Source organism: Electrophorus electricus, chromosome 12 (genome assembly GCF_013358815.1).
Source record: "Electrophorus electricus isolate fEleEle1 chromosome 12, fEleEle1.pri, whole genome shotgun sequence".
NCBI lineage: Eukaryota > Metazoa > Chordata > Actinopteri > Gymnotiformes > Gymnotidae > Electrophorus > Electrophorus electricus.
Window position 1 is genome coordinate 6,403,054 of NC_049546.1, and position 24,337 is coordinate 6,427,390.

At 39.4% G+C, this 24,337-nt stretch overlaps 1 protein-coding gene across 2 annotated transcripts; it reads right to left on the minus strand.

Annotated features, from left to right (window-relative positions):
• Window positions 1–1,648: 1,648 nt before the first annotated feature.
• On the minus strand, window positions 1,649–24,121 carry slc36a1 (solute carrier family 36 member 1). Of its 2 annotated transcripts, XM_027003651.2 has the most exons (12): window positions 23,964–24,121; window positions 22,246–22,338; window positions 21,750–21,864; window positions 21,565–21,655; window positions 21,123–21,211; window positions 20,262–20,351; window positions 19,902–19,986; window positions 18,614–18,832; window positions 16,889–16,987; window positions 16,612–16,778; window positions 15,116–15,285; window positions 1,649–3,271 (listed from the first exon to the last, which is right to left on the minus strand). In XM_027003651.2, the coding sequence occupies exons 2-12, from the start codon at window positions 22,271–22,273 to the stop codon at window positions 3,003–3,005; spliced, it is 1,422 nt and encodes a 473-aa protein (XP_026859452.2). In that variant the 5' UTR covers window positions 22,274–22,338; window positions 23,964–24,121; the 3' UTR covers window positions 1,649–3,002. The 2 variants fall into 2 exon arrangements, with proteins under 2 accessions (XP_026859452.2, XP_026859453.2); XM_027003652.2 differs by lacking the exon at window positions 23,964–24,121 and having other exon boundaries at window positions 21,565–21,654; window positions 21,748–21,864; window positions 22,246–22,330.
• Window positions 24,122–24,337: the final 216 nt, after the last annotated feature.

A 24,337-nucleotide genomic window follows, 5' to 3' on the forward strand; every position in this document is an offset into this window, starting at 1 on the left:
ACCATTTCAGATTGCACATTTCAGTCTGCACCTGAAGTTAGAACTTGAGTGTTATGCCCAAGTAAAATTTGTTCTTATGAAGTCTTAATAAAGATCGATCACTCTGTACTGCCTGGAGTGTTATAACAATATACAAATAACTCAGAAGTTTGAAAAGATTACAGTGTTGTACTCATAGCAGTGAAAGTAATGAAGACTTAGTTTCAATGTTTTAACAGAATCTTCAGCTTATAAATATTGTTCAAATATCTGATGTGACATTTTCTTTTTTTTTTTTTTGATTAACAGTTATCACCTGATCTATGTTGTCACAGTTATTTTGGTAAAACTAATTCTAGTATCCACCTTCCGGACCTCCTTCTGTTCTGACAGAAAGTATTGCAGAAAACAAATTGACTGGGCAGTTTGCACATTACTGCCCTGGACACCTTTATTCTTTCACAACATGATTTCGGTTTCATGGAAAAACAAGTCTCTGACATGGAACTTTTCAGGTCAGAGCAGAATAGTTCAGGTGGCAAATGTATGCCTCAGAAAATATAAGTCCCAAAGGTAGATGGACAGTGCTAATGACTCTACATACAGCAGATGAATTTTGGTCATGTTTGAAGGAAGAAAAAGAATGCAGTGATGGAGCTTGGGATTCAGTAGCTGCTGTTTACTTGGGACAAACAGGAGAGCAGATGAGGTATTATATGTGGAAGATATGTGGAATATGTTTTGTTTGGTCAAGCCCAAGGAAGTGAGCTGTTCAAAGAACTGTTAGATATATTATGAGCTAAATTTTAGAAATGGATGGTCTGTGTCCCTAGTGGAAAAGGTTAGTTGGGAAGGGCATCTATTAACTCTAAAATGAGACAAACTTTCACTGGGTGAGAGGATTTCACAAGTGCTAACATGGGTTGTTCAAAGCAAAATCAGATCATTGTGATGACACTTGACATTCCCATAGGATTGTCTGTGTTTTTAGCCCATCAAAACAGATCATCAGCCTTTCTTTATGTACCTCGTACTGTTACTCACTGCATTAGGCCTGTAAGGGTACTATTTAAGATTTTAGTCTGGAATCTTACCAGTACATAATACAAAGAGAACATTAGTAGTATATTCTACACTAGAATATACTAAAATTTGATTTTTCAGGTCTGCCTTCATTATACTGTTCACGTTTTAGGCAAGCTACTCATTTAATTATCCAGAAAACAAGCATATGAGGTTGAGGGATAACAAAATAAAGGAAACAATTAGACGTGCTAGAACTGTTTTCCGTAGTAATGCCAGCCAGACACCTTGCAAGAAGTGAGTGGAGCATAGGTGCAAAATACATAATCTAACTTTTCACAGGCTATCAGTCACTTTGTCTTGGATGAAAAATTATTTTGATATTTTTCTATGCTTACATATTTTCATATGGATTATGTTCCAGTCTACATCTGGTGCAACAATGGTATTATTATTTTGGGTAAAGATATGAGCAAGGGAAATATGAATGACCATAGTGTTGAGCTAAGTACTGCACAATGCCTGCAGAGACACTGAAAACAGCTTGCTAACAATGTTTGCAGGCCATCATTGACCACTACTTGCAGAAACAACATGCTTTAAAAAAAAAAAGGTTAAAAATGAGGATTCCCTGTGACACCTTCCATGATCTCACGACCAGAGTAGGTTTTATTTCACTTTGCTTTCCCACAGAACACTGAGAGAGCAAGGCCAATGGGAGGTAACAGCATGTGTTGGGAGGTGACACAGTACAAACAATTGTGGCTTTAAATGTCTTGTTTAGACATACAGAATCAAACATACAATCAATGATAATACACTGTTTACATGGTGAAATGTAAGAGAGAAAAATTACAAATACAAATTTTTATAGTGCTTCTATTTGCAGTGTGCAAATATGCTTTATATTAAAACCCCAACTAAACTACATTAAATTCTAACTGCTACAAACAATAAAAAAAACTGCAACAAAAACAGTATATCAGTTTTATATTAAATACAACTCATGAACTGGAACCTTACATCAAGTTCTCACATATCCTTTGGCACCTATGCTGTATAAATGCACAAGGCAGACAGATGCCCCCCCCCCCATCCCAAACAAAGAAAGTAAACAAAAATAACCAACCAAAAAACATGAACAACTACCAGTTGAACCCAAACCATTTTCTTATGGACTCATTAAGACAGAACAGTTATTGAACATTTATACTACTGATTTGAATTCTAAAAAGCATTTGACTTTGTTTCTATAAAATCATGTTTGGTTCCTGGTTTTCCTGTTTTCTAAGATAATCACAAGTAACCTTTTTTTGCCAACTGAGATATGATGATCTTTGCTCCATATGAGACTCATCATTAGAAAGGCAGTTTGAAACAGGTAAATGAAACCCTCTGATCACATTTGTAATTAGAAAAAACAAACAAACAAATTGATAAACTAAACATACACCAAATAATAAGTATCAAATAATTACAGTTACAATAATTGTAAACAATTTAAAGTACACGGTTTTCAATAAGCTTAGACCTGAAAAAAAGAAAATGCTGATAGAAAAAGTATCAAACAAATTTTTTTTTTAATTTTAACTAAAATAAATAGAAACCACTGACCAATGACATAATATATTTGTTATGTTTTATTTTCTGTAAACATACAAGAGCCCATTTGGCCATTACTAATCATTTAAATAGCATCATTCTTTCTGATTTTTATTTTTAAACAAATTTCAAAATTTTGAGTGCTGGGCTCCAAAATTACAACTTGGTTTGTAGCTGGCAGATTTAACACAGTCTTCGCCCCAAGCATGTCTAAAATGAAGTGTGTGTGCGCGTGTGTGTGTGAGAGAGAGAGAGTCACTTAAGGTCCAAACGTTTACTGTAAAGAAGCAACATGTAATTTTTAAACAAAAATCATCAAGTATGATATAATTAAAAGTAATAGGCCAAATGGTAAGCAAATATCAAGGCTCTAAATTTTCAAAATAAAAGTCTGGTAATCACATGAACTGAAGGTAGGAATCAACGTGCTTAGAATGGCTTCGTGAGATGATCTCCACAATAGAGATGTAGGTTCCGGCCACGAAACCCACCAGGCCAAAAACACTAATGACAAGGTTCTTGAGTACCACCCAGCCTGAAAGGCCCTCCGTGTGGAAGGTAAAGATCTGTAGGAGGGGAGGGATGATGAGCGCCAGGGCACTGCTACTAATAGAACCCACCAACGAGATGACGAGATCCAGCTCTGGAATTAGTATAGCCAACACGCCTGCAGGAAGAGAGCAGAGGGACAAAGTCACATCATTCTGTTGTTTCTGGGGTTAATCATAAATCAGTGGACTTTATGGAGGATTGTGTATGTGTGTGTGGTGGTGGGGGGTAAGGGGTTCATGGGGGTTGAAGCAGGGAGCTCAGATAGCCCGAATCCACTGACTATTTTGTGCACACCATTCCTGCAGCAGTGCACTCTCTGTTTTTCACACCATGTGCCACAACAAGATCGTAAAATGTGCAAAATCTCCAAAAGCTCACATTGTGAACTCTCACCAAACATGAACACACTTGCCCACTTAGCGGCTTTCTGTCTCTTGCAATTACTTGTCAAGCAAGTCTGACGCACAATAAGAGTGGTTGATAAAAAAAAAAAAACCTTTGAACTATTCCCCTATTGCCTGTGTTAGATTTCTGAGAAATCGTCGAATGAAGCTAGAATGGGATCGGAAGTTAAATGTTTTTGGTGACATACTACAACTCACCCTAAGGACTGGAAAACTAAGAGATCTTTTTGGTTGTTTTGTAAGCAGGTCTTTAGGTCAAATCATAAACTCTTGGGCACAGAGAAGACAAATTGTCTACCAAAGCCAGGTGTTTGAAGATTTTCCACATGTCAGGCACAAGGTAACAGAGCCACCCTAGGGGGGGAGAGAGGAAAGTAAACAGAGCTTAAAGCTACTGTAAAGTGAATTTAACTGAAGGACGTGTAAAAACGAAACTAATGCATTATGGTTCTTATCTAATGCACTTCTGCAGGAGCATAAACATGATTGTTCAGAGGAAATGACTTGTCGTTTTGATAACACACAAGGAAAATGGAGAGTTCCTGCAGCTTTAGAGGTGATCATTATTGTGACAAGGAGAACTGAGAGATCTATCCACAATCATATGTAAATCAACAAGGATTTGAGTTCCTCTTTAGAGAAGGGCAATACTCAGAAAACGTTTGTCACTGTTGCATTCTTAATCAGCCTGCAAAGTGTTCACAACAACACATTTAACAGCACGCTGAGGTGGACCCCCCCTCTCTTCATAGCTGTCTATCTGAATTTATCACTATAACCTGCCACACAGTTCACATTAAAAGGACCTTTAGCTTGCTTTGTGGTTTGGGCTGCAAGAACAACAGCTGGGGCTCTCGCTGCCTTATGTGTTCTTATTTCTCTACATCCTCTGCTATTTCGTGGCCAAATGCAGATTGCAGCAACAGACATACAACGTTTGCTCAAAGACCAGCGCTGGCCATCTTAAGTCACGACCACATCCCAAGAAAGGAATTTGTACACCTTCTTCTGAAAGCGTTTAGGCAGGGAGCTCTTGAAAAGAGAGAGAAAAAAAAAGCCAAGAGAGACTGCTTTTGATTAGAGAGGCCTGTTCCTGATAGTTATGATAGTCACAGCCCTGGATCTCCTTTAAACAGATCAGCCTAGATAACCTAGCCATGTAATGGTGGCGGTGTGAAGTCAACATATCTTTTTTCTCTTCCAGAGAGAAACAGGGAGAGACGGACATAGACACAGAGTCACACAGAGAAACAAAGAACCTGACTTTCTAACTTTGGTGATTTTAAATGAACGAGGTCTGTTGAAGTCATTTTTAAAAAGGCAAGCACTTGAGTTCCCTATGCAGCAAGTTTGACAAACATACTTACGTGCAAATGTATTTAAGTACAGATGAGAACATCAGTAAATCTTGTTCTGAGGAGTGTATAGGCAAATCTTCAGACAATAGAGAAAGCGGGTATAAAAGAGGTAAAAATTGTTCAGAACTTGATGTCTGAAATGAATGAATATGTGCTTCAATCAGTTAATTTATGTGGCTACACTACATGCCATGTGGTTGTTCATAAACACAGCATGATTTCTGTCTGTAAAGCATCCTTGAGTTTAAGAAAGGTGAGTAATAATAAAAATAAACACTTATTTTCTCAAACCCCCTCCACCACCATTTATTTATATGCAGCATCTATTGTGTTTGTTTTCTCATCAGCCTCAAATAACTTAATTTCTATATTTTAGTAAGGGAAAACTTTGAATATTATACACACTTTGGAAGGTGACACAAAGTTGTTTGAAACTGATTGGTTAAACTACCTTTTGCTTTTACACAATCAGTAACTGTGAGATATTCTGTTAAACCTGTTTAAAGTTGGGTGTGGTTTTGTATGTGGAGCTGCTGTTGCAGTTTTAATAAATCTGCAATTCGGGCAGAGAATATTTTTTGTATCTACAGCATATATGCAGCAGAAATTCAGCACTGAGCTGGAGAATATTAAAGCCCCATATAAAGTCATCAAGCAGCATAGCAGTCAGCAGACTCTGGAAGTCTGTCTGCTTGATAAGATGACAAATTGACCCTTGGCATCTGAATGAATGCACTGACAGCAACACGAGTAACAGTAATGACTGATCCCTCACACTGATATTCAACTAGAGACCACCTTCCAAAACATAATTCCTAAAAATGGTACCCTAATAACACACCCCAACTATCTGGTCTGTGTGCCTGCTTGGAGCCGCCAGGCATCTATGTCAAGACTCCAACCCATACCAATCTCTCCCTTCAAAGGGCTGTCAGATTTGCCAGGTAGCAAACTGGAGCTAAAGAAATTCCAGTCTCATTTTAGTCTCTGACGGTATGGAAAACTCTTGCATCGCAGGGCCTCAGCAGTGAGATGACCGAGAGAAGCATGCGGCTAAATGAGTGCTGCTGCAGGGCAGAGCTGAAGACACAAGTGCAGCGGAGGGCCTACTAACTCCATCATTACATCCAGCCAAATCAAAACGGAAGTGAGAGCCACAAGAGACTTAGGCAAAATCCTTGATATGCTTGCTACAGTCACAACATGGCCAGTAGAGGTACAAACAGTCATGCGACCAATCAGCAGAGCACAGGCACATGTATACCCAGCAGCCCAGTGTGCAACCTAACACGTGCTCAGTGACAAAGCAGGAGTTAGCACTCAATAGTACTTGACCCATAACAAAATTGGGACTAGTAGATTACCACATGCATCTGGAATGGCAGTTGTAGGCATGCAGCCAGCAGCATAGGACAAGACTATAAGGAGATGCACATATTATAGTTCCACTGATGTCTTGCCAATGTGTTAAATATTATATGGCTTAGCCATAAGATTTGGCCCAGAGATCAGTCCAAGGCAATCTATTTGTTAGCAAAAAGTGATAATTCAACAGCCAAATGTGATGTAACCAAAAGTACCAAGGTGAAGAGGACTGCAAGTTGGCAAGAGTGCAAGGTTCAGTATTAACTAATAAAGTACCATTAAGGAAACTACAAAAAAGAACAAAAAAACCTAAACAAAACTCAATTTAAAATAATAGTTATATACTTTTCTCTGGCATTTATCTAATAAAAATCTAATTAAAATGAATAACTGTAGAATACTATATTAAATATTGTGATCATTAAATGGCTCTTACAGAAAATCTGGCACCTTATAATTATAGGACTATGTTTTTAGGGATTGGGTCATCATGATATCATATGGGTTCCCCATCTGTAAATCGAAGGGTGAGATTCGGGGCCATGCCAGTGATGTGGCAGGGGATTGAAGATTTATGAAATTGCACTACTTCAATTTATAAAATTTCAGCCTGTAAGGTAACAAATAGTTCCATTTTTGTAAAAGTGTGAGAGAGGGGTAACTGGCAACTGCAAATAGATAACATGCTTTAGAGGAAAAACACCTTTTAAATTAGAAGAGAAACTTCATTTTCAGTTTGTCAGAACTATATGATTGAAATCCTAGACCAGAAACCATTGCAGAATGACAGAAAGACCAAAAAAACAAAAAAAAACAAATACAGGCTACTTGAACAAGAATGCTACCTGATTCTTAATAATCAAACATCTAGGTCCAGGCCATCAGAGATCGCTTGAACTCTATAAATCTTACTGAGTCATATCAACCTTGTTCATGCCACTTAAAACCCTTTCAGGTCAAGCCAAGACATTTAACTCAACTAAAAAAATGTATGAAATGAAAACATGTATATCTTCAGGCTACTGGATCATCAAGTATGGCACCTATCCATGGCTGCTCAGAACTGTCCATATTTCAGAGAATCACCATGTTTGACAGACTGTTTATAACAGACCTAGGTCTTTGGGTATGGCTTAACCGAGTGCATGTTTCATCCATTTTTGGTTGCACGGAATACTTACTCATCTCTGGAAAACTGGATGAGAGGAGGCAAAACAGCCCACATACCCCTAGAAACAAGGACTGTATATCAATGCCCAACAGAAACACAACCACTGTTTTTACGTTACTATTACAATTCCACAGTCTGTCACTTGTTTGCTTAAATTATAAAGTGTAGCTGTATAAAGTCATGGTCTAATTTCAGGTATTATTAATAACAGCACAAATGCACACATACACATAAACTAAAGGTGATCATGTAACTACACTCCTGTCCAAGAAGTATTTCAGAGAACATTTAGCCTTCATCAGCTGCCTTTCTTAGACCTCTTGGTTCTGGGGTATACTTTTTTTTTTTTTAACAGAGGTCTGAGTTTTACTGTGATGAGACACAGGGGGTCATTTGCAGGTCGGTTTCAGCAGCTTTGGAGAAAAGCCCTGGCCCTCACCTGTTACTGTTCTGCCAGTGAGGACAGTGCACTCCCCAAAAGTGGATAGAACATGAGAGAGTGGTGTATGCGCACACGCACACACATACATACACGCGCACTAACACATACATACACACGCACCCGCGCGCACACACACAGACACACACCCACAGAGAGAGAGACAGAGTGTACTCCGTTTTCCAGTAAGAGCACCGCCTCAAACTCATAAGTACATATTTGCAGACGCACAGACATACACTAGACAAGCCCAGACACTTTACCCCTCACTAAGAATGTGCTTGTCTACTGTAATATTGCCAGATCAGTATGGCACTGTGTGAACAAGGGCTCTCAAACAGACGGAACATCATCTTTTGAAATGTGTGCCATTTCTCCTTGTCAGGCCACTTACTCACCACAATCTCTCCAGCTTTCTTTCATGGCAAATTCACCACTGCTACCTCATTTGTACCTAAAGCCACAAGCATGAGAAGAATGGGGGGTGGTGAACAGGTGGGGATTAGAATACAGTATGTACTGCTTTACCCAAATCCTCCTTGCAAACCAAACAGCAATTGGCTGGTTTTGTGCAAAACTGATAAAGTATAACTTTGGATTTGATGTTGCCAGACACAAATCAACATATTAAATCAACATATTAAACAAATCTGTATTTGATAGTGGATTAAACCCAGTCAGATACACATGTTGCAGGACACAAACAACAAAAAAAAAACAAACAAACAAACCTGGGACTCATTAAAGCCAGTTCCAGCTTTATAACTCTGTTAAGCCTGCTTTACAGTACAGCCTTGACAACACTGGAGCAAAAGGAAAGGGATGAAATAGAATAACACAAGAACAAAGAAAGGACAAGCTAAAATATGCAGCCATGAGAAACACCAGAGAAAAGCCATGGTCTAGACTTTGATGACCTAATCAGAAGCATTTCCATCAACATTTCTGGACTATGCTCAGAAAGACACTGCTTTTTTAATTGAAGGGGTGGGGGGATTAAGGTCAGCCTTATAATGCTCAAATCATTCTGAAGCCTACATACACACACAAACACAGAAAAATGTGTTGACACTGAAGTCATGATTTGTTGATTTGTTGGAGCAACAAGACATCATTTCTTTGTCTCAAGTTGGAGGCACACAAAAAGACTAATAAAACAAGAGCCTAAAAAACACTGTTCTGAACAAAAGCAAGCACACACAAGCACTATGATGCACATGCAATATGGTGCGCACACATTCACAGTGCATCTTGCAGTGTCATTAATTCTAATGGGAGCCTAATACAAGATGCATACAGCTAGGATATGGAGAAGCCCCATGCATAACAAATCATAATAAAGTGATGAACAGAAACTAGGTCAACATAAAAGTGTTGTAGGTTGAAGACTGTCAGTCTGCTGGGTCAATGCAAATCAATTATTATCAGCACAGGTAAAAAAAAATCCAGGTTTACTCCAACAACTTTCCATTTATACGACAACAAAATTTTAATATTTTGATATTTGTTGGGATTTAATTGGGAGTTCTATTCAGAGCTCCTCTAATTCTGCAAGAGTAACATACTATGCTAAATAGGTGAATTATTTTTCAAGCTTTATAGACAATGGCAAAACAAATTCAACTGAACTAATTCAGAACAACCATTACAAATGATGAGCCTTTCACAAGAATGGTGGTATTTACGAACCAGACAGAATTGAGACACAATTTCATATTCAGCACTAAATGACAATAATGCATTTTTTCAGTAGACATTTTTGTTTTTCTTTATGGTCATTCCAGCAGCATAGTCCACTACTTCTACACACCTCTTGAATTTCAGAGAGCAATGTTTGGAGAAAGACTCTGTGGCTCAAAACATCATGTCCCTTTTGGAACACTGGTTATTTGCAAGCAAGCAAGTATTTTTTACATATGTCATTGTTCATGTGGTGATCTTCACAGTTATATTACTGACATTTAAAACTTTCTTTTTAAACACAAAGTTATGCTACTGACATTCAAAGGAATTACAGTTACGGTTAATGGTCATACACAGAAAAAACCTATCAAAGATCTGCAGACCGCATGATAGGCAGTAGGCTTGGTGTTTTTGCAATGCATCTACATGGAACCATGACATTTGTGTTGTTAATACCTTGCTCTACCTGCACTACCAGGTGAGCTTCAGAAGTAGCTATTTGGTATCACTTACCACTTTGATAAAAATGAACCACCTAAAGCAAAATTTATAAGGACTCGTTAATGATAAGGGCAACACAATCCAATGATATCAGATGATAACCAGGCCAGCAGCCCAAAACAAAGCTAACTAAGACAAACTGGCACATTTTAAACCTTTATCATCCTATGTGCCAGGTAGGGGTGGGGACCACAGTAGGCAAACAATGCTCCAAATAAGACATTAATTTGGAATATTTGATTTGAAATCAGACACAATAAATGGGCAAATTACATTTTCACGTATTTCATGAAAAAGATGTTTATGATGGCGCCAACGCTTTGAAAAACAGCTCGGCTGACATAGTGAGCCGTGACATGATTTAAGTGGCAAAAATGTCTTTATAAATGACAGAATCACCCCCATTGCCAGAGCCCACTCAGAGTCACCGTGTCTTCTGCTGTATTAGTCACTTAAGACAATCTTCAGTCAGGACAATAGCAACAGCTAGAGGGAGACATCACTGCTGTAGCCTTCTTCTAATCAGTAAGCATTAAATTGGGTCAGCTTCAGAGTGCAAAGATGACATGGTAAGTGGTAAAACTCTGCTTCTGGTCTCTCTTGCTTTGCATTTCTACAAGCTTTTCATTTGAGTACTATAATGTACAGACAGAGGGAGGCAGAGATCTATTTGTTTATTCATGCGCTACAATAAACCTCCATGTTGCCTGCTGACAGGCCAGTTATAAGGCAAAGGCTTGCTACAGTGGCCCAAAGCACAGCATAGAGCCTTGTGAAAGGTCCATTAGGTATGGAGGAAAAAACCAACAAGCCTGGGTATTGGGCAAGAGCTCCAAGTGCAGCAGATGAAGGAATGTTAATTTGTCTGCTCAACTCAAAGGGATCTCAAGAAGAGTCGAGATCCCCCAGCACAGAGGACAAATGGTCTTCATAAAGACTTTCTGCTAAATGCTCCTTCCACCCAAGGGCAAGAGTCATGCAGCAGCGCACTCATTATGGAGCTGGAGATCAAGGATCTTTTGACATGCTCGTTTTAGCTATATCCCCTCAGAGGGGATCCATCTCACATCATCGCGTAAACTAGCCACATGTTTATGCACTCTAATTGGCATTTGCCAGGTAAAGGTATAACGAATACAGAGAGTGAGAAATGTGCCAGAGGGCCTGAGACTCTGATCACTGAAGACTCAAGGAGCTGACCATGATACCTTCAGGGGAGGGTCAGGATACTAGCTAATAAAAATCAAAATATAAGGTTCTTAAAGATCTGCTTAAGGCTACAGGATTCCCTGGTATTGCATGCCTCTGAATTCAGATATTTATTATTTACTGGAGAATAGCAGGAAAAGATACTTAAAAGTGAAGCTAAGAGGCTTCCAGTAACGTTTGGGCTAGGTTTTATGTAACGCATTGTTCTGGAAAATTAATAGCTACAGCCTCAGAAAACTCAATAGCGTAATAGTAAAAACAAACCATCAAAATAACATTTCTGTGTTTCCCCCCCAAAAAATTTATAGAATTTAAAAATGTAATCATTAAAATGTAATCATTGTAGGCTTTTCTAAAAGGGGATTAAAAACAAACAAACATGTATTATAAATATAAATATAACTACTACTGCTACTACTACTGCTACTGCTACTACTACTACTACTACTACTACTACTGCTACTACTACTACTACTACTACTACTACTAATAATAATAGGGTTTAAGTTTAAAGGCTTTGTTTGCATGTAACTTAATAATGTCCCAGTAATCATGTATGGCATGCCATCAGCAATCAATGTGTGTTCAAACATGCACTCAACACAAGCATTTCCTTTACCCTTGAATAAAAGACAAGCAACATGGCATCATGTTTCAAACAACAGTCAAGACTATAATTTACCTGCAAACCTACTGGTACGCACTCATATCACAGAAGACAATCCTCTAGTTAGGAGTTTCTAGTTAGATTACTATTCTATACACTCATGCCATCAGCTGGTCGCAGTTGCTCTTTAACCTGGTTGATCTGAACTGTGAACCAAGCGACAGTTCTGCATGCAATCTTATATTTGAGATGTAAGGATCCTATTGTACACACCAGTTTATGGTCAAACCTTTCGTCTCCTGTAGAAAGCCCCGCTTTACCTGGCACTCTGCACTGAATAGGACAGTGATGTGTATTGGCTCAGTGATGCTTTATTCAGAGTTAGTGGAACCTAGTGAACCTTGCACTGTTAATATTACACAATGGTCAGTCATACAGCAGCTGAGAGAAGGAACAGCAGGCATTATTGCGTGTGTAAATCATTTGATTAAACAGAAGCCGTCTCAATGGGATAAAATAAAATGAACCTTCCCTTTAATTAATGAAAAAACAAAGCTGGTGAAGCCCCACAAATTGAGGTTGCATGCACTGTGGTCCATAACTTGACTCCATGTTGGGGGGGCAACAAAGGATTGTATTTAAAAAAAAAAAAATTAATAATAATAATTAAAATGTGGTCCACCCAACATAGTTATACAGACTGTTCAAATAAAGCAGACAGTCCACACACTAACTTCAGTCCCATTTTCAAACCTACAAGTGTGCTGGTGTATACAGCCAACAAACCTGAAACTGTGTCGCTGTTCAAATACTTATGGAGTGCATTGGAAGTACTGGGCTTTTAAAAGTTATTTCAAGATAAACAAATTTACAAAAGATCTCCCTAGATTAAGTGATGGGTCCACAAAAAGAAACGATGATGGATCTATTGGATGATAGCATGAACAGTGAAATAATCCAGTTAGACTTTTCTCTATCCGCAACTTATTAAAACTTATCATTTGTAAGTATGCTTAGCATAACCTTAACTTTAGCTTCTGCCCTAAGAAACAAACTGCTTCTCTGCAGTTTCTAACTGCGCTTAAACACATCCCAGGGAGGCAATTAATTATGGCTGTTTGAAAATGGGAAACTTGGTGTGGTCATACATACTTTGGTATATTTTTATATATATTTTATATATATATTTATATATATTTTTATATTCAAATCATATTTCCATAACAATAGCCTTAATATGTTTCACCTTTAGAACTATTTGCAATTTCAAGTTCATTCCAACTGTTTCTAAGATCCTGTAAAGATAAAAGTCATAAAACTTGATAAAAAGCATTTAAGCATTAGAAAATGTGACTATACTGAGTTTCCTTATTCAAAAAAAATATTTATCAGGATTTTCGAAGATTTAACCAATGGTGACTTTGGTGAGAAGCCACAGAAAAGGAAAGATTTACAGCGAAGCTATTAGTGAGATCATACTAGGCATGATGACAAATGATGGGAACACCAATTTTTAATAAAGCATGTTTTGAAAAGCCAGCTCTAGCCTCTCTCTTATTCCAAAACAACAGGAACAGCTGCATCCACAAATTGCTTGAACCTGATGGATTATTGAGTACCAAATACTCAGCTAAAGTGTCACTCTGCAGAAAAGATAACACACTGTAGCTAGTGCAAGCTTTGATTAGGTACTTCCGAAGCGATCCATTTGAAACTCCCTAGCACAAGAAGTGGGGGTAGACTGGATGAGGTTTGATAACTCAAATCAGGATCTGTGGTGGATTAGCTAGTTTAATCTATGTAATCGAGGCATCCTCCAGCAGATGATAAACCAGAACATTTATTCACTGACTACCTGTCAATAGGTCTATGACTAAGTTTAGAATTCAGTCATGGACGGAAAAAGAGAAATCCAGCAGGAAACAGAGGTGGCCTTTGGTTTGCGGGCTTTAATAGTTAATGCCCCCCCCCCCCCCCCCCCCCCCCCCCCCCACGTACAAAACTATAAGTAACATCACAACATGTCCGGTCTAGCTTTATATAAGCCTCACTGAATTAATGTGCACAAGTTTTGTGTAATGAAGGTGATCTCTACAAAATGCAATGGCAAATTGTGACAGGGACTTAATGGCTGTTCAACCACTTCTGTGTTGCTTTGGCCTTGTGCTTAGAATCATGGTCCTGTCGGTTGAAAGCTTAATTGTTTACACATTAGTTTTATAGCAGACTGAAGCATTCAACTGTTGCCCTATTGATCTGAGATTGAACTGAGTGTTTCACTGTGCTTAACTGTTTTAGCTTAATACAACATGTTGACTTTCCAAATCATTCACATGGTCATACACTAGATATAAGATGTTTTACTGGTCTGTAATACTGCTTGCCAAATCTGTTTTGGGCTGGTTCTTCCTCTTCCGTGGACACGCCAGGAATACAGGAAGGGTTTGTAAAAAGCCCAGGAGGTGGGCTGCCTCTGTGGCGCTCCTAGGGCAACTGGCAAAAGAGGACCGTGAAGGGGAGTAGCACGTTCAGAGCCGGAGCAGACGTGCACCTCTGCATGTCCAGTCAAAGACATGCCTCCAACCAAGGACACGCCTCCAGCGCTTGTGCTCCCAGTGGACATTGCATTACAGCACCTTTTGTGTGTACAGGCACATCCGTTTGTGTGTATCCGTGCCTTGTGTGTGATATCAAGTGCGTTTGTTTGTTGTTGTGTGTGCCCACTGTGCAGTTGTTTAGGCTGCGACCCTCCGAGAAAGTGGTTGCCGCTGAACGACATAGCCACGCCTCTGGACTTGGCGCAGAACGTCGTAGCTGCACCTTTGGAGCAGAAGGACCCGCCAAGGAGCACAACCGGACTGCCCCGAGAGAGGTGTGGACTCCGCCTTTCTCCCTCATACTGGGAGGTCTCCCTTGTTGGTGGTTCCTTGCCAGCCTTGCGTTGGGTGGGCACCAGGCTTTGCTGTTTGATATACATGTTTGTGTGTATGAATACACGTCGGCCTGGGATACGCAGTCCCGGGATGGATACGTCGGGACAAGAGCAAATAAAACGCTAGTGGATAAAATTTTAGTGCCCCCACCCCCACTCCCCCGACAGTTAATCCTGATTTACTGCATAACCACGTGGGTTTGGGGCAAAGCTGCCATGGACTTCAACTCTAGCATGTTGGTTTGGTTAGGGGTGCGTGTGCACAGGTAGAATTTGATGGTCACACTCACATGTGAAGAGGACTAGGCCCGTACGGATGCTCAAGTCCACAGGCAGCTCCCAGCGGGCACCAACTCGTGACACTGCTGGCGGGATAAGGATCTCGGCCGGCACGTAGAACTGCAGCGCGTAGGTGATATATATCCCAAATGAGTAGAGCAACTTCACCGACTGATACATCCTAAAGAGCCAGGCACAAAAGCGGGAGATCAACAGCAAAAATCCTGGGTCAGCATTTACAAAGAAAACATTCTGCTGATCTATAATGCAATTTCAATAGGTGGCACATGCCATGTGTTGTGTATTCTGGCTTACAACATGCTCACCCCCTTAGAAAAGGATCAGTATTCAGGATTTAGAGCAGGATTTAGGATCAAATATCTTCCATTTATTTCAGTATGATTAAGTTGAACAAAATGACAGGCCCCAAATTATCTTTCTTTTCCTTAGATTCATTCTAAATGGTGGGTAGGCCTTTCCAAGAACGAACTACTTACACAATAGTGCTTTAAGTCACAAGCATGTGCTCAGAGATATGTTAACAGAGGCAGGATTATATGCCTCGGTTTAGTTATGATTCTAGGCTTTGAGGGGCTCACAGCGATGTCTGGATGCACAAAACTGGAAGAAACTGGATTTAAAATAGATCATAAAACTGAACTTGGCTGATCAACAGGGATGTGAACGCACAAACAGTCATGGAAATACCCAATACCACACATTAATGGAAAGTATTTATGAGGAATGATTCATGGGGTCTCTTGCCAGATACCCATCACTGAGTCGCTCATTGTACCTGACAGAGAAGGGTGGGTCGGAATGATTGAAACATCTGCCTCTCCTTTTGTAATTTGCAATGAGGATGCATCTTCATCGGTAAATACCAGCTCACTCAGAGGCCCGAACAGGATGAACACATTTCGGTCCCAGTGCCTGGTTTCTGGAGCTACTTTTATAGTTACCTTCTTTCCTCCCAGAGGTCGATGACCCATCTGGCCTGCTTGCGCAATGCCACCTCTTTTGTGCGACTGGCTCAAGAACCTAAGAGCTTCTGACTCATGGGCTCACTCCCGTAAACTGAATTCCCCTGTGATCAAGTGGCTTAAGTGTGTCTGCCTGTGGCCAATAAGCACATCAGAATGCACGGCAAGATCTTGAGGAGATTACAGGAGACGAGCTTGTCCTGTAGTGCTGTGAGCAGGGTGTGGGGATAGTGTTCGGGACATGGACTCCACTACACCAGGCGATAACTCAGGTTTCTCCACGAAAGCATTTTGTTTTGCCATCGGATGCTTTTCATCCTGCCTGTGCAGCTATCCTTACAGTATGGCTGGCAGATTGCTTCCACTCTGGTATGTGGTGAACATATTAACACAACACGTGTCTGGGATGAATCATTACACTGGGAAGACATCCAGCAAAAGTGGAAGAATGGCAGCTCATCAAAACAAATGATCAAACAAAACAAACAAACAAGCAACCCCCCCTGAAGAGTGCGTGAACTCACCAGCAGTCAGGTAAGTTCAGGGTGATGCTGCCCCCAATGTGCATTCCGAAGCAGATGTAGCCGATGGTACCCAGGGAGATATAGAGCAGGGTGACGATGCCCATGCCCAAGTACAGCACCATGGGGAAGTTCTGTGGCTTCTGCATTTTGTTCTCCAGTGGCAGGACCTACGTTTTGGGACATAGAAACATCACACGTTTTAACACAGATGCAATGGCTGGTGTAATGATTTGTAATATTAGAGAAATATTATAGATACTGTAACATAAAAACTCACCACACCAATTCCCTCAAAGGCAAATATAGCTGTTCCAAAGAACAAAGGGTAGTCGACAGCCCTACCAACCTTTGGAAGGTCAATGGGGAATGGAATATGCTGAAAATGGGGGAAAAACAAACAAACAAACAAACAAACACACACACACACCCAGATAAAGGCATTTGAATAACATAACAGCTTGGCAAAAAAAAAACAACTATATGAATGTCACTTTGATGCAGAGGCAGAGAGGCAGGAATGGAACACAAATGTCACAGAAGTGCAGACATTTCAGTAACACGTCAGGCAGCACACTTAGTAAAACAAATCAATGCCACATACACATCATTTATCAGTACAGTAGTGGCTCCCCTCAGAAGGGAGCGTAAGGGGAAACAAAGAAACCCAACACCACCACAATATCTGAAAAGGCAAACTAAAAGGGCCCTAACTGAAAGATTCTCATCTAGATGAATCAATTGTCCATGCATTTTGAATGCAGGCAGTGGTAGCTCAGTGATTAAGGTACTTGACTTGTAATTGTAAGGTTGCTGGTTCAAGCACTGCCACTACCAAGTTGCCACTGTTGGGCCCCTGAGCAAGGCCCTTAACCCTCAATTGCCTCAAAAAAAACCCCTCAAAAAGTTGTACTCAGTCATGATTGTAAGCTGCTTTGGATAAAAGTGTCAGCTAAATGCCATAAATGTATTTAGAGCTGTTGTAAGCATTTGAGGCATTTCTCCTGAATAGTTATCTGAAAAAGGAATTTGACACTGCAGGGAAGGGCCTGTGAGCGAGGTCTTGGCTTTGTCAATTCTCCTTCCAGCAGTATGATGCATTGATGTGGTGGAGTCGGTAGGGTTTAGCTGAACATGTAGCTGGGAAGGCTTCCTTGCCTTGTACACAGTCAAAGAAATCAGGTACTACTAAAGAAAGAAAAAAATTCCTTATGAAATAAATGAATAACAAAATGTGTAACTCAAAGTCAGGAGGTAAACATGCTGAGCCAGCTCTCTGGCACAGCAGCCAGAGCACCCATTTAACCTTCCTAAATGATGGTCTCTGTTACAAAATGCCTCAGATTATGTCTAGTTGTTCTACAAATATGAACCAAAGTAAACAAAAATAAAAGACAAAAAACACACTGAAAAAGTATTTAATATATGGCACTGTGGTTACATTTAGAAACAGTGACCAAGTGAGAGTGTGCTATTAGCTTGTAGGAATGTGGTTCTAATGCAAAAGTTCAATGATGCACAACATAAGCACCAAAAATATTACACCTATAATCTAACCTAGCCGTTTCAAGCTCATGACGGCTCATGAGTCTGGAGGCTCTGAGCATGTGATACTAAGCATATGATATTACCATATCTATTCCATAACCCTCTAAGCAAGAAAAAGTTTGGCTCATTTAAAAAACATTAGCTCAATTATAGAGAGTCTATACATGATTTAGTGGTTCCACTGGTGACAAAAAAATGACATACAAGGTGATGACTGTGATGGTAGTAATGGCATTGCCATTCTGATGCACTATGTATGTTCCAAACTGTTAGCAAAACTACTAAACATTGTAATATGTATTATGTAGCATGAAAATGTCTTAGAGGTTTTGTGATATAATATTTTCGGCATATTGCCCACCCCTACTCAACTGTGTTTATGTCTTATATTAAATGTCATTAGATGTTCTAACATCACATCAGTAATTCAGTCCATTTGGGGTGTGTGTGTCTGTACCGTTAGGCAGTAGTAATAGATTAACACCAGGCTTGCACACATGACCAAGTTGGCGAACAATGAGAAAGGAGTGAGCCACTTCAAGCTGCGTGTGAAGACCAGTGCAATGATGAAAGGGAGGATGAAGAGCATGTAGAGGCGTGAGTCATAGCTGGGAACCATCTCTGCAGTCTCGTTGGTGTTGCAGTTCAGTGTGGTCCCGTTGGCAGCCTCGATCACCTGAAAAAAAGCATGACCCAACATGAGGTTCTGCACGAAACATTCTGTGGTACTTGTTATTTAGTTTTCTGTGATGGTTTAAACATATTCCTCACAGACTTAATACGTATGTCACATTTATATATTATTCATGCTAAAACACCAAGAGATATCTTCTAGATGTGTTGTCTTTTGTATTGTAGTGATGTGACAATAAAAAATTTGATATGATTTGAGAGGAAATGTAAAAGTCTCTTTGCTCTATCTTTTGCTGTCTTTACTGACATAAATGCACTGTTATGTACTAATATAAACTGAAAGGTTTTACATATATCACATAAAAAGCTTATAGATCTGTGTTCTTATACTTTGGTAAATGAGACTTAAATGAATGGAATATTTATGCTTAATTAACAATTAATATTTGTGCATTACACCTAGAATTTTATCAGAAATATTGAAACTTAAAAAAAAGAGCCCATTAAAATTCTAATGAGGAGAGCTTATCATCTGATTTCCACAATGAGCAATGGGAAACAACTTACTTAGCCATGGAGGTTTACTTTTCACTGGACTGCTGGCACAAACTATGATTTCAATGAAAGGACAATACTGTCCTCTTGTGGTGAGAAATGACAGCTCAGCACCGATAGGCCAAATTTATATCTTTAACTCACTCTGTGGGCAAAAGCTCACATCTCCACACTGAGCAGTAAATGTATTAAGCAGAAAAAGACAAGCTGCTTCCCAAATATAATACCATCAGCATACCCATATGATTGACTTTTTATTAAAGGTGTTTTGAACACACTGCCCAGAAATACTTCCCAGCTGTACACCGCAATGTGCTCGATGCCATATGTGCCTAAAACATTATCCACAAAATATTACATCATACAGCAAAGTGCTCTGTACCGTGTACACTGTGAGTATACAGCAGATTATGCATGCTATCAAATGTGGCTTATAGTTGGTTTGGAAGGGGAACAGAAAGAAAATGTGTAATACTAGAAAACAAAGCTTACTCTTGCGATGCAAGCTATTGACTGTCACTGAAGCTTTAAGAGGTGAAGCTGAAGATATTACTGACCTGTTTGATATTTTCACTGAGGAATACGAAGTACACACAGCAGAAGCCTAGTTGGGTGATGATTAGGAAGAGATTCACCACATGCCTGATGGGGGAGAAGACAGAACTAAGTGCCAAAACATGTTTCAGGATGACCATGAGATTTTTAAGGTATTTAAGGGTTTTTAAATACTTCAGAGAAAAAGGTAGGGTGGGCAATGCGAGTGACTGCACTTGTCCAGAAAATGTGAACTGCATTCGATTTTAATGAACATTGAAAAGACAGAGGAGAGAAGGAAACGTACAAGACCACAATAAACAATATGGCCTCTGGTTCAGTCAACCAATATGGCATCCGGTTCAAACAAAATAATACATCACCTTCCCCAAACAGAATGCCTCTGTAAACAAGGCACATTCTCCATCCCATATTCTACTGCCTCTCCATAGGTCAGATATGGTTTGCCCAACCTAGAAAAGGAAGAAGCCAGTCAAACGTTTACTTATTTTAGGTTAATTTATGCTTTGTTAACTCAACACAAAGTGTTTGATGGAACCTCATATGTGGGACTGGATGTCATTTAACTTTGGCAGTCATGGCAGTGATAGAAAAACCTTATTTCTATTTCTCTAGCTCAAGTGTTTCAGTAATCATATGTGCAGTCTCTGGATCAGACTGGAATAAAGGCAATCAAGCCAAACACCGAGGGAGTAATATGCAGGATAACTGATTTGAAAATGACACATTTGCAGACATTATGCACATGAAAGTCGTCTCCACAGACTACTTATGAAATTGGCTTTAAATTGTGAGTGTGTTGGACCAGGCACAATTTGTCTGATCGATACAGAAATAAAAATGAGGGGCAGGGAGAGCTTGTGCATCAAGTGCCGCTTTTCACCTGCTTACTCCCAGATCTTAAGTACAAATACTAGTTTTGCACTTGTATACATATTTTTATTCAGTATATTGATCTCTATTGTATACAGTTGAAGTATTTTACAGGCTGTTCACAGGAAAATAGGCCCTACAATGCTGGCTGAGCACAAACTTATGTCCTAATTAGCACAATCCTACTTTATAAAACTAGGACAAATATGGGTGTACTAGTACAAAACTAGGCCCCACCCTTGCTTAGATGATAAAAGAGAGCCAACACACTCTTAACAAACCCATAATGGGAGGTATACAACAGAAACTGCCATTTGTGCATTATGACAGCAATCTTAGTCCATTCATACTTAGTGCTTAGATGATGCGAACATTTCACAAGGATGTTCATGCAATGTATGGCCACAATGCCCATCACCAGTAGACTCAGAGGGCCAATCTGCACAAAAGAAATTGATTGAGATCAGTGAATTATCAACTGGAAAATGCCATGCATTTGTAATATTACCAACCAAAACAAAAGGTTTCTCATCATCTGAAATACATACACTTCAAATTGGCATGAGCACTATGAATGCTGTCTTGTTAGAGCAAAACTGGCTTAAAGTATAAGGAAAAAATCAAAACACAAACATAGAAGCAGCTCTAGTTTGGTTGAGAGATACAAGCAGCTCCAGAGCTGGTTTAATTTAGAGATATATACATTTTCATTGCAATTGAAAGACAGCAAAGCCAGAGTAAAGATACCATGCACAAGCCTATTTCAATGTAATTAATTAAAATAAATCCTACCAGAAGGCCTGCATTCTTTACTGCCAGAGGCAAACCAAGCAGTCCTGTTCCTATGTTCCCTTTCAGCAAATGAATCAAGGTCTGAAAAAACCTGTAGAGACAAGAATCAGCACCTGAGAGTAAATCACACACACACACACACCTTCAGACGATTCATGTCCGATAGTCGCCATAAGAGTGCTTACGAGGATCCTGCTCTGCCCCCGATCCGCTCGTACTGGCTTTGCATACGGGAAGGACCAGCCGGATGAGGGGCTTCATCCTCCTCCACTGGGCTCTGGTCTGGAGAGAAAGGTGGACCTGGGAAAAGGTAGAAATGATCCATTTTTCCTCTCTTCCTGTTTCCATCCAATATCACTATACCTAAACACTATATTAAACTACGTATGACAGATTATTTGGAAACATTATATGCAAGTATTTGGGAATCTGATTGCAATCACAGGGATAATAAAACAAAACCCCCAATATGATACTCAAGAAGCATGTCAAAGCTGACAGTTACATAATCTCTGAGAATAAGTCTTTTTAATTCTAATGGGACCAAGGGAAAGAACAAAATCTTCCACTGACCTGAACAAAACAAAATGGTATTAAAACGATTTTATAAACCACAGTGCCAGATAATAAGAAGCAGGCACCTGAGCAAATGCTCTCCTAATGCAAGCTAAATTTGGTTACCATCCTGATAGTTCGTGTCTGACTCCATGGCAGTTCCAGTGGGCTGCAGGATGCACTGACTGCTTCAGTGTGGAGGCCTTGCACCCACAGATACTGAAATAAAAGACAAATAAACTATTATTGATGGTACTATTTTTATTAGCTTTCTTAGTAAACAAAGACCATGTTTCCTTTGAACATCAAAGACACATTACAGGCTATTTGATCAAAAACTAAAAAGCAACATTTTAATGTTGTGTAAGTGAAATGGCAGGCAGGCAAGATAGCTTTTAACTTGAGTGTCAATTATATGTAGTGCAATACAGTACAATACTGGTGCAACACATCAAACTTGATCTACAATTCATCTTTCATTCAACCTAACATTAAAAACTATGACAGTGTAGGATAATTCCATGTAATTGAACAGATCAGATGACTGATGTGCTTTGAGAGCTAGAAGTACATGCTAGTTAATGTCGATACAATTCATATGGAAACCTATTGTAAAGGTTAATGTCATGTCCTTTGGCTGGTGTACTAAGGTTGTAAAGGATGTATGCTGTATAAGGGTACAAATGTCACACAGTAGCCTCAGCATTAGATGGTGTCCAGCTCATATTGTGTTATGTAGAGTGTCAGTTTAACCACAGTATAGATTTTTTATGTTAAAATGATTATGACCTATAACATGCAAAAAATCGTTTATACTCATGCTGCATTTACGACCGCGGTCAAGATATAATTATTATAAAGCAGGTCATCCGCACTTTAATCTTAATTCACTTCTATGCCTGATTTTACGGTCGCTGCTCATCGCAAACTAACGCTTCCTAAGAAAAGAGGAACAGAGACTTTCGTATTTTTTGAAGCGCTTTGAGCAGACACGCAGGTTTACATTTATAAATACAAAATATAGTTTATTCGATTGGACTAGTTTACTTGCTTCACTACATTAAACTCAAATAATAATATATTTGAATAGCTTCATAAGAACTGTTCGATATGGTTCTAATGTTTCTCAGAAGTTTATTACAGGGTTTGACTGTCAGCTAAAACGGGTTATCACTTGTACAATGCTGCAAATGTGCAGGGCAGGGGTTACTACTTTACCAATTTTTCAAAAATCCATATTAAAGTCCGTAATGGGGTTTGGAGATTGTAGTTATTCATTTCTCAGAAATTTCCCATGACGCCAAAACAGTTATATTATCACATAAGTGTAGGAGCCCACTGTCTATACTGTCTCCAAGCCCCCTTGATGACCGTGAATCGTTAAATCGCGGATAGCTTGACCGTAGTCATTTAGACTACAGGAAGTTTAAAATGACGTTTCAAGGGTAGCCAAGCCAATTGCCGAGGATATACCGTCCTGCGGAATATAGCTCCTAAACAAATGGCTACTGAAGACCTTTATTAACTGAATCATGTTAGTACATCATTAATATAAGCAAACTAACTAGCTGGGTTAACTAACCAACATTATTCAGAACCTAGAGGTGTTAGCTAATTGCTAGCCATAACTTTGAATCTTCTGAATCGTTTATTAGCTAGCCCATTTGGTAAACGTATACAAATAACAGGAACGATCGTGTAACATGCCATTAAATGTCCTTGATCAAATGTTTTAAGTTTATGCACTGCTAGCTAAAAGCAATTCCTACAGATACATTTCACTGTGAGCTAACGTTAACGATTTTCATTCACTGTTCTATTTCATTGAGTGCACGGTGACTTACCGTAAGTTCGGAAGCCGTTACTGTGAAGTAGTTTTATACACCTATCTAGCAAATATTCTTACCGACTGTATATTATGTTATAAAATCTGCACATTTAAACACTTCAGCCCTTGTTCACATATTACTACTGCCGCTTCCTTGCCGACTGATACGTTTTGTTTCCTGTAGTGTTTAGGATGTGATCATATGACTGTCAGCTGATACAACTTCCAGGGACCGTATATGTAAAACGTTAAACTGGACAACGTTTGCAATTTATTCTGCTTAGATTTGTAGTTTCAATTCCATGTTGAATTTCCACACGAAGCTTATTCACAGCATACACACAACAGAATGTTAGTTATCTGCTAAAAGTTGACAGAATATATGTTGCC

Bases quoted from the DNA above. Each gene is read 5' to 3' on its own strand.
- slc36a1 (XM_027003651.2), bottom strand. From the start codon at position 22,273: ATGGAGTCAGACACGAACTATCAGGATG. The intron at 16,779-16,888 runs GTGAGTTTTTAT...CCCAAAACGTAG, and splicing joins CCTTTGAGGGAATTGGTGTG to GTCCTGCCACTGGAGAACAA. The intron at 15,286-16,611 runs GTGAGTTCACGC...CTGGCTCTTTAG, and splicing joins CTGAACTTACCTGACTGCTG to GATGTATCAGTCGGTGAAGT.